At 39.4% G+C, this 10,304-nt stretch overlaps 1 protein-coding gene across 1 annotated transcript in view; it reads left to right on the top strand.

Annotated features, from left to right (window-relative positions):
* The window catches only part of bcr (BCR activator of RhoGEF and GTPase), an 83,458-nt gene that overhangs the window by 58,826 nt on the left and 14,328 nt on the right, over window positions 1-10,304 (top strand). Inside the window, exons 5-8 of the mRNA XM_016475545.1 lie at window positions 4,652-4,759; window positions 5,994-6,054; window positions 6,328-6,380; window positions 6,795-6,935. Coding sequence (XP_016331031.1) covers window positions 4,652-4,759; window positions 5,994-6,054; window positions 6,328-6,380; window positions 6,795-6,935 — 363 coding nt within the window. The remainder of the gene's footprint in view (window positions 1-4,651; window positions 4,760-5,993; window positions 6,055-6,327; window positions 6,381-6,794; window positions 6,936-10,304) is intronic.

The following is a 10,304-nucleotide window of genomic DNA, read 5'->3' as shown; positions in this document are numbered from 1 at the left end:
CATTACTTGGTTAATCAGAGTAATTGTATGTATATATATATATATATATGAAGAGTTCAGATGCAAAAGTCTGATGTTTTTCTATATATATATATATATGCATGTATGTATGTATGTATGTATGTATAATCAGAATCTGGTTTTGAATGTAATTGTGAATTGAGAATCTGATTTAGAGTAAAAAATATAATTCTGATCATAGTGAAATGACTTCAGCTGTCCACTCTCTTTCCACTTTTGTACCCCTTGAGACTGAATAAGAATTAACATTTATCTCTAAATCAAGAAATCCTAAATGAATCATTTATGCCCCTAGAGCAACACTGTACAGTCACACAGTGTCTGGACAGCTGGAGCCTGTGTAAAGTTGAAAATCACATTTTAATGCTGCCTTTTTTCACCCAGCCCCTTGGGCAGATACTACAGTGAGTGCTTTGTGTCTTGAGGAGAGGCTATTAATAGTGCCATTCGAAGATTCTCTATCTCTTATAACCCCCCTCCCCCCCGCTCTGTTCCATGAAGTTCTTTCCTCACGTGACTCTGCTGACTGTTAGGGGGGCAGATAAATCCCTTCTCAGTCTGTCCGGCCAGCACACACAGGAGTCATATTCCACATTTATTTATCTTTCCCTTTTCCCCTTCATTGTTCCCTACTTTCACCTTCCCACGCTTAATAAACGGAAGCTACAGTCGCCAAGTTGTGTTTTCTCCCAGAAGGTGCTGGACTTTTCTTCAGACAGTCAGTCAGGCAGTCATTTTGACCGGAGGCTATTTGTCACTGATCCCCTCACCCTCTCCCACGTCCATTAACAAGAATCCGGAGGCAGGAGGCGAGGCAGTGCTCAAGGATGCAGCCTCCCTGAAAAGACAGTTGCTCGCAGCAGGAGAGACAAGAAGATGAATGAACGAGCAAGATATAGTCAAAGTCAGTGATAGAAATGTTTCCTGCTGTTTGTGTTGTTTCTTCCTTCCTGACAGCTCATGTTGAGTAAGAAAACGCAATGCAAATCTTGAGCAATGTCGTTACAGGAGCCTGTATGTCAAAGGTGATGTTCGTTGTCCCGCTCAGCTGTGAAAAAGATGCTAATATTCCTGTTCACTTGCACTAAATGTTTTACGCCTGTCGCTGACACACGTATGTAAATTCTCCAGAGACTGTTGTCCTAACAGCAAGAAATTCTGACATTCCCATCTTTTCTGTGACCTACTTAAACATTGTTAAATGCACAGAGCAGAGGACCGTGCTTTCATCTTCAGCTAGGCCTGGCATATGGTCATGTCATCATGAGGAAGTGTGTCGAGGCAGAGAGGATGTGAACGCTGCTGTGCTGAAGTCTCTGTCAAGCTGTCTCAACCAGCTGATGTATCAACATTTTAGTTTGTGTGTTGTGTTTAGATGCATCTCAACCTTCTCAAAACAGCCTTAGCATACAACTTTTCTGTAGTGACATAATGGCTTAATGGGCTGGTTATGTGTTATCTCCTGAATAAGGAATATCATTCTGTCAACAGACAGGACCACTACAGAATATCAATACTGTGTTTGTGGAACTAATGGTCACTCTTTTTAAAACACTAAATACTCACTTCCTAATTACAGAGAAAAACTACATTTGAATAAAAATATATAAGCTATAAAATTAAACTAGCTGACTGTATAGTTTAGCAGCAAAAACAATATCTTGAAAAAAATATTTGGTGCACATTATACAATTTAATCATATTTATTCTGTTAACTATTTGTATTCTTGCAAAATACATTCATGAAAATAAGATAGAAATCGTGAGAAAAATAAAAGCTTCTAATAATCTTTCTGTGTGCAAAACTTTGATAATGTGAAATGCTTCAAACAGAGTGGCACAAAGCTCATATGCATATCCAGGGTACAGAATGGTACACTTGAAGTAGGGATGTAACGATATGAAAATTTCCTATCACGATTATAGTGACCAACATTATCACGGTTATCATTATTATCACGGTATTGTTAAAATGTGCTGGAGATGTTCAAAAAGTACTGACACATAAATCTTCACCAAGTTATATATTTAAAAATCAACAAACAACAAATAAAATGACTTTTTTGTTTGCATAATCACTAAAACAATAACATTACCAATGATGTTCGGATTTTAAATGACAACTTAAATGACAACAGTTTAATAGCATGTTCAAATATCTAATGTAAATATGTTCAAATAAAGCTTTGGAAAAAGTTTCATAAAAAGGTAAACCTCACATTTGGAGAATGACTGACAGCTGCTGCAGAAGGAAGATCAATTTCTGTAAACTTAAATTTAATAATGTAAATATAATTCTGTCCCTCACATTAAGATATGGAATGGCTTCAGATGATATAGGCTATACAGTGCATGAAAACCAAACTGGTGCTCTTCTGTTTCTTTTGGTGGATGACTCCCCCTTGTGCCGTATAAAAAGCACAATAATCAAATAATCGCGATTAGACGGTTATTTAATTATCGCGACAGGCCTACTAATGGGATCAGTAAAGCACAAATAAACTTTACGAAATCAATCCTGTGGTTGGTGGAAAACGTTATGTCCATTTTTTAAATTGGTAGGACCAAATTATCTGCACCTGCTGTTGAATAGGCCACTCCAGACATAGGTTTTTGTTAATGGGTGAAGATCCTCTTTAATGCCTCTTATGCCAGAGTCCATTATCTCTGAAGCATATTTTGATGGACTGTGATATCTTGAACTCCTCTGGGACCCATTACTTTTCAGTTGATTCTTATGAAATGATTTTTAATTAAGTGAAACCAGATTTAGTTTTAGATTTGTTTTTAATCAAAGAGAAAGTTTTTCATTTACTTTTTAAATTGTTGTTTTACATAATTTACTCTTTCAATTTTTCATTTGTTTCTCTGTCTACGTTTCTTCCAAGTTTTTTTTTTTGTCTGAATGATTCACATATAGTACATAACATTATGAACAATTTGTATCCTTCAAATGAAATGTAGTGTCTACTCTGAGTTCTCTTAGTTTAGTTGGTTTTGTATGTTTTAAAAACATTTGATTCAAGTTGCTTCAGTCTGTTTACATTGCAAAATTTTCAATGTCTTGCTTCAGCTTAACGCATCACCTCACAGCGCTCAGCCACTGTTTGACTCGACCCGGCATGTGTTGTCGTTTCTTTATTTTGGCCATCATCCTTCTCCACGCTGTAATGAGGTTGTCACAGAGTAAATTCCCGTCCTCCACGCAGCAGATGGATTCTGGCCCAGAGCAGCTGTTTCTGCTCAGCATGGAGAGGATTGCGCACACTGCGAAAATGACTTCACTTATGGTCTGTTTGGCCTGCGCAGAATAAAAGATTTATCCCCAGATGTACCTCCAAACCTGGACGTGTACCTGTGGGGTGAGACTGACTCATGACAAAATCCGTGTGTAAAAACGGTGGCATTCTTTCCTGTCCAACAGTTGTTGTGGTTATTTCGTTTTTTGTCACCGAAAACATATTGTTGTAGCAAATTGTTTGTTGATCTCTCCTTTAGTAATGGCTATGGCTAAAGTCATACAGGTATGCAATGACATGAAGATGAATAAATGTTAATAGAATTGCCATTTTTGAGTGAACAATCATTTTAATTAGACTGTAACAAAAGCATATGGTCATAAGGGTAAAAACTTGGTAGAAAATCTAATCTAAAGGTAATAAATGAAAAGTGTAAAACTAAATTACTACCAACTGTTTAAAGAAATCAATAACATCTTCTACATTAATGTTGAATATGTACTCCTTAAACTGTTCAATCCACATGGTCAGTCCAGCTAGACAAATGTTTTAGCTGGCTGAGCTCCAGCTTATTGTCAGACTCTGTTCCATGTTTTGTGTGTGTCCTGCTCCCCATGTGCCTTCCCATGCCCTTATTTGGTTAGTTTCCTGTTCCTCCCCTGATTAGTTAAGTTCGTTTGTCCCAGGTGTTTCCCTTGATGTTTCATTGCTCCCAGGTGTGTCTCGTCATCCCCTCCTCCTGTGTGTATAAAAAGTGTTCCCAGTCCTAAGTTCTCGGTCTGATGTTGAACGTCTTCCTGTGTTCGTCTCCCTTGGTTCCTTGGTGGTAATAAAGTCCTGTTAAACGTATTCTCCAGCGTCTCCTCGTGTGTGTGAACCGTGACACTTATTTATTATCATGCTTATACACCTACACAAATCCTTGATCATCTAATGTATATTTGTGTTTTGAGAGATTGACTGAACCATTTCCAGAGAGAGGTTTCCAGCTCTAACAGGATGGCTATTGAGTTTGGATGGGCTAAATTAGATTTTCAAATGTGCTTTTTACAAGCGCCAGCCGCACGCATTAATTGCTCACTGTAGAGTTGGCCTCTGCTGCCATGGCAACTGCTGTAGGCTCTATAGCCACACACAGCAGCGGCCCAGCTGCTTCTGTGGTGATGACACTGTCCCGTCTGTCTGCCCCATGTCACCATGGCGAGTCCATGCGTGCATCTCACTCATTACTGATAGTGTCGCTGTTAGCCAGAAGCGGGAACTGCCATCTTGGATATACTCATAAATCCCAACAGTTTGCATCCTACAGTTTTAAAGTCCACCATACATGGGCAACAAAGACAAAAAGATGCATGAGTGGATATGACTCACTTTGTGTTCTCTTCCTGCAGGCTAGCCAGCTTGGAGTGTACAGGGCCTTTGTGGATAATTACGAACTCGCCGTGGAGACCGCAGAGAAGTGCTGTCAAGCGAACACACAGTTCGCAGAGATCTCTGAGGTAATGCCTTATGGAGTGCTCAAGGTCTTGTTATTCTAATACGGGAACAGATACTTCTACCCAAAATCCCCAGCTTAGTTATTACCAAAGCAACCTAAGCTTCTGATTGGTTAGAAGGAATAGAATCCTGTAACATATTTGATACCAATACCAGTGAAATGTAATGATTCTTGTGACCAATTTTGATAACAGAGCAAAAAAAAAAAATTTTATATGGACAAAGTACCAGTATTTTTATCATCCCTAATTCAGGCTTATTGTGTTGGTTTAAAGTTAGAAAACAAGAAAGTGGAATTGTAGCCTCAACAGCTTCCAATCAGATTTACTGTGTCCTTGATGCATCCTGCCATCAAAGAGCAAGTAATTTCTAGCTTTTATGCGGGGCTTTACCTGCCGAACTCTTCCATGGGGTCACTCAGTGTGACTGATTACCCAGCGAGACCTGGATAGCAGATCTAAAAGTGGCGCTCAACGCTCTTCAGAGTTCAGCGGGAGATTTTATGCCTTGCTAAATGTTATAAAGAGAGGGTGTCTGGAATAAAATCTACATGATGATGCTCACCTCGTCCCACTTTATTCCCCCTACCAGCCGTTGTCATGCCAACTATTACTTCCCTTTACATTTTGGATATTGCTTCCTTCTAGCACGACCAAAAGCAAACATTAGGATAATTGTTTGTTCGCACTGGCGGGGGTGGACAATTTCTAGTGGGTTCTAGAGCGTATTGCCAACAGTGTAAACCTTGCAATAGGAAACATTTACTTAGTGCGTATGTAGATGAAATGTGACAGGCTAATTTATTAATTTAGTCTCTCCCGAAAGGAGTTATTTCATTATACAGAGAATAGAGGAGAGAGAAGTTGAATATACACCATAAAAGAATAAGTACAGTCAAGTATTTAACGGCAAGCTTTGTTTGTTTTTACATGTAATATTTGGACTATAGTGTGCTATTTACAAGTGTGATAAGCTGTAAGGTTGGCAAAACTGCTGGCTAGTGATGCCAAATTAGCCATTACTTTATTCATGACTGTGTAACAAGCTTCATGTGAACATAACCATCTACATAACAAGCTATCATTTGTTAGGAGAATATCTGTTGTAATATGGTGAAAATAGTTGTTCTGCAATAGTAATCTGATGTTCTTTATGAGATTACAGTTACCAGCCCTGCATGATGGTGTGCACTTAACAGGTTTATTGATCTTGAGTTTGTCTCTGATATCTCTGCAGAGTCTCAAGGTCAGGAGCACCAAGGAATGCAAGGACCTGACAGCCAAATACTCACTGGAAAGTAAGAAACAATAGGATTGCATTTATTGTTTTCACATGGTATTGCATTATGTGTTCATTATATTACCTGTAGTATTTTCATTGAGCTTAAGTGTTGCACATTTTGCTCTCAGCATGTAATGTCATTCCTTCTTTTAAATTCAGTTGCATAAAACCCATTGAGTGGGTGGATTAGATAAGGTTTCAAACATCGGCATTTGAGCCTGCAGTATGAAAGTGGCTCTTGTGAATAATCGCCCACTGTGTGTGTTCTCTTCTGTCTTGTCTTTGCCAGCTCTGCTCTATAAACCAGTGGACAGAGTGACCCGGAGCACACTTGTTTTACATGTGAGTCAACATTAGTTTATCATAATATTTTCTTTATGTGTTACTTAAATGTTTATGTTTATTGTTTGTACTATTGCTCATATTTAGGGTACGTTCCAAACGCCAGAGTGCCTTGTGAAGTTTACTTTCCATAGTGTTCAGCCGCATGTACTTATGCGTACTTAGTCCAAAGGGCACTGCAAACAATACAGGGAACAAATGTACATTGATATATCACTTCATAGGAAATGATGGAGCCGCCATATTGGGCGTTGCAGGTTCTCCCATTCATAGCAGTGCTAGTTCACTGACTTGGTGTATACTGTATATGGTCTTTGGTTTTGTATTGGTTTTGTACTAGTTTTGAACTTCTTATTCAAAAATGGCTTTGCATAAATCTGTTTTTGGTTGAATGTTTGTGTTTATTTTATACAGGATCTTCTGAAACACACACCTTCCAGTCACCCAGATTATCCCCTCCTGCAGGACGCCCTCCGCATCTCACAGAACTTCCTGTCCAGCATTAACGAAGAGAGCACGCCTCGCCGCCAGTCCATGACAGTGAAGAAGGGAGAGGTGAGTGCAGAAACCCCTCCTTCCTTCCATCTTACCCCTCTCTCATAAGTCCTCCATCTTGTTAATGAAGTAGTGTTTGTCAAAAACATATTTTTAAAGGGCACAGAAATTTCAAAATTCCAGGTTGCACATAGTGCAGGTGCCCTGAAGCCATCCAGCCAATGAGCTCCCATCAGGATGTACAGCCAGTCTTTCTATCCATCTCAGAGTCAGCCCACCCTCTGTTCTCCGCACAAACTATCCTTGGGCGACTCTGCCTTCTCTCTATTTCACACTAACATATACTCTCCATCTCCACAGAGGGTTTATGCTATAAATAAAACATCCTCTATTTGTTAGTGAACTCTTGCTGCATTTGAGTTGTTTGTTCTGAGATCTAGTGGGATTTATTTTTAATCATCTCTTCAGTATCTGCTTACTAATGCTCTTGAGTCATGATGATGTCATTCGTTAAAGGCGGTAAGAAAGCACATACCCTCGCTGACCCCGACCAAGAAGATCACCCTTCAAGAGATCTTGGGAAGATACATTTGGTTTTTCGACACAGAGACTCTCTGTGCCGCCCCTTTCATTCCAGCAATGTGGCCTCAGGAGAGTGGCAGATGAATTGTTGCTGTGTGATTGATGGCGAGCAGCACTTGCGTGTAATTTGCCTTAATGAGCCACCCCGCTCTGACTCGCAACTCATTGATTATTCATAAAAGTCCATCTTGTGTGGAGCAGGCTCTGCCTACTTCGAGTAAACGCTGAGGAGGAGTTTGCTACCACTCTCTACACCCCTCCCGCCTTACACCCTTGGGGCCAACTGATCAAATATTGATAGTGTGTGCATGAAAGAAACTCATGGAAATCAATGTTGTTGTGGAGCTTATTGTCTTTCAGTCCAGTCTAAGAAAACACAAGCCTTAGTTTGCCTTCCTTTTGTTTTAGAGTTTCTAGATGATTTAATAACCATGATTTCTTTATTTGCTAAGGCCTGCATCACTAATACTATTGCTCATACTACAAGGATTTAAAGAGACCATGATTATTAAACTTTGGCATGTAGCTCTGGCATCCGGCACTGTTTGTGGCTGACTTGAATTACACGGCCATGTCAACCATATATCAGCATTCTAAAAATTGCTTAGAACACCTTAGAAACTGTGTAGCTATATCCCACTCAAAAAAAAAAGGTATTTTTTAGCGAACAAAGACACATCATATAGCCTATTTGTTATCAGCCAGTATTACGGTTTTATTTTTTATTCATCAATATCAGTCAATTGGTCAGATTTGGATATTGGATGTATATATAAGCTGGTATTGGATGTTTAATTGTACATGCAACTACCTCCCCCCCTCTTTTTTTCCTTTTTATATTACCATATAACGCTCACTTAATGCAAATTTTTAAAAACATTTAAAAAAAATCATTCAGTAATGCTTTTAAATGTAATCTTTAGCAAATCTCAAACTTAATATCCATTTTTCGTACTGTACATTGTAATGTTGTGTTACCTAAATTATATAACTATGTATGTATAGTTTTTTTAGCCATTTATTGGTTTCCTGCTATAACAAAAATAATTACTGATTTATTGGTATCGGCTATAATTTTTATATCATTTTATCATTAGTACTTCTTGGGAAGGCCTAATGGTTAGAGAGTCTGACTCGTAATCCAAAGGTTGTGGGTTCGAGTCTCGTACCGGCAGGAATTGTAGGTAGGGGTAGTGAATGTACAGGGCTCTCTGCCACCTTCAATACCACGACTGAGGTGCCCTTGAGCAAGGCAACGAACCCCCAACTGCTCCCCGGGCGCCGCAGCAAAAATGGCTGCCCACTGCTCTGGTTGTGTGTTCACTGCTGTGTGTGTGCACTTTGGATGGGATAAATGCAGAGCACTAATTCCGAGTATGGGTTACCATACTTGGCCACGTATCACAATCATCATCACTTATTGTTTCATTCATTTGTTTCATTTAGTTATTCTAGAGATGCATCTAGCTTAAGCGGAGACGAGAGGTACAATATGGTGCCCTAAGCTTACTTCTTTGGTTGATGCCAATGAGCAATGATCTCATTATTTAAGAGCAACTTCAGAACTGATATCTGTGGGCAGCTAGAAGCATTAGCCTGATTGTTCAGGTCATGGTTGCGTTGGTTAGCTATCGGCTTCTAGTGTTACCCATGCTGGAAACTGGAGGTATGCGTGTGAGAGAGAGAAAAAAGATTCAGGGTGGCCCCAGAGGCCTGCACTAGCTGGGCCAAAGCCACTTAATTAAAATGCAAATGAACCTGCCGATTTCAGAAAGAAGCTTTCAGCGTCTACTATACACTCGCACAAAGCAATGTGTGATGGGCTTTGTATGTAGCTGCTGCACACGTGACATTGCAGAACATGTATGCACACACACTCATTCACAATGTAAATATGTATATGAAGTTTCTGCACTTTGCACAAAAGACACAAACACAAACACACAGAAGCAATCCAAATATGCTAATTCCTGAATATACACATCAAACATATGCATACACAACCAGATGACCTCGGGCTCGTCAAAGCCATCTGCTCTGTTCAAAAGACTATCACAAACGTTATGTACATCAACATACCACACACAGACTCATGTGATGAGCATTTTGCTTCTTACCTTTAGGGCACAGTCTGTTGAGAGGAAATTTAAGCACATAAAAATGTACTTTATTCTTTATGAACAATGTAACACTGTCAGGGATATGCTCATAATACTAATAAAATAAATATTCATATACAAAATAATTTTAAGTAGTATGTTATGTTAAGAAGGCTAAAAATGTACAACCCAGAGGGGTTTCTGTCTTTACCACACAAACTGTTTGAGCCGCTCAGTGTGTTTAATTTGCAGTGGTTTCAGTCTGTTTGTAGTGTGTGATTATGAGATATTGCTATTGCCATGTTTGTACTGGAGGCAAACTGTTGGAAAATGTCACCTGATGTGCTGACTGGTAAGATATTGGTATAGATTTGCAAACAGTGTACAGTACAGTACAAGTGTTTGCAGAAGAAATTAGTTTTTGGACGTGCGTGTATGTGTGTGTGTGTGTGTGTGTGTGCGTGCGTGCGTGCGTGCGTGCGTGCGTGCGTGCGTGCGTGCGTGCCTGTGTCTTGCAGGGTAAAGAAGAAAGAGAGAGGGAGAGAGGCTTTACATTTCACCTATAGTGAGATTGTTCTGGAAATGCCAGTCATGTGAATGCTGATATATAGTGCTTTTTGAAAGAAACAGAGTTTAGTGTCTGCTGTTGGGTGTATGTTTTTATTGTATTGTTTGTTGAATAGAAAGTATAAGGGAGTGAACAGCTCATTAAAGGGTTAGTTCACCCAAAAATGAAAATTAGCCCATA

Source organism: Sinocyclocheilus anshuiensis, unplaced genomic scaffold, assembly GCF_001515605.1.
Source record: "Sinocyclocheilus anshuiensis isolate Anshui unplaced genomic scaffold, SAMN03320099.WGS_v1.1 scaffold488, whole genome shotgun sequence".
NCBI classification, from domain to species: Eukaryota; Metazoa; Chordata; class Actinopteri; order Cypriniformes; family Cyprinidae; genus Sinocyclocheilus; species Sinocyclocheilus anshuiensis.
Note: the sequence above shows the minus strand (reverse complement) of the source record. Positions and strands in the feature narration are given on the sequence as shown.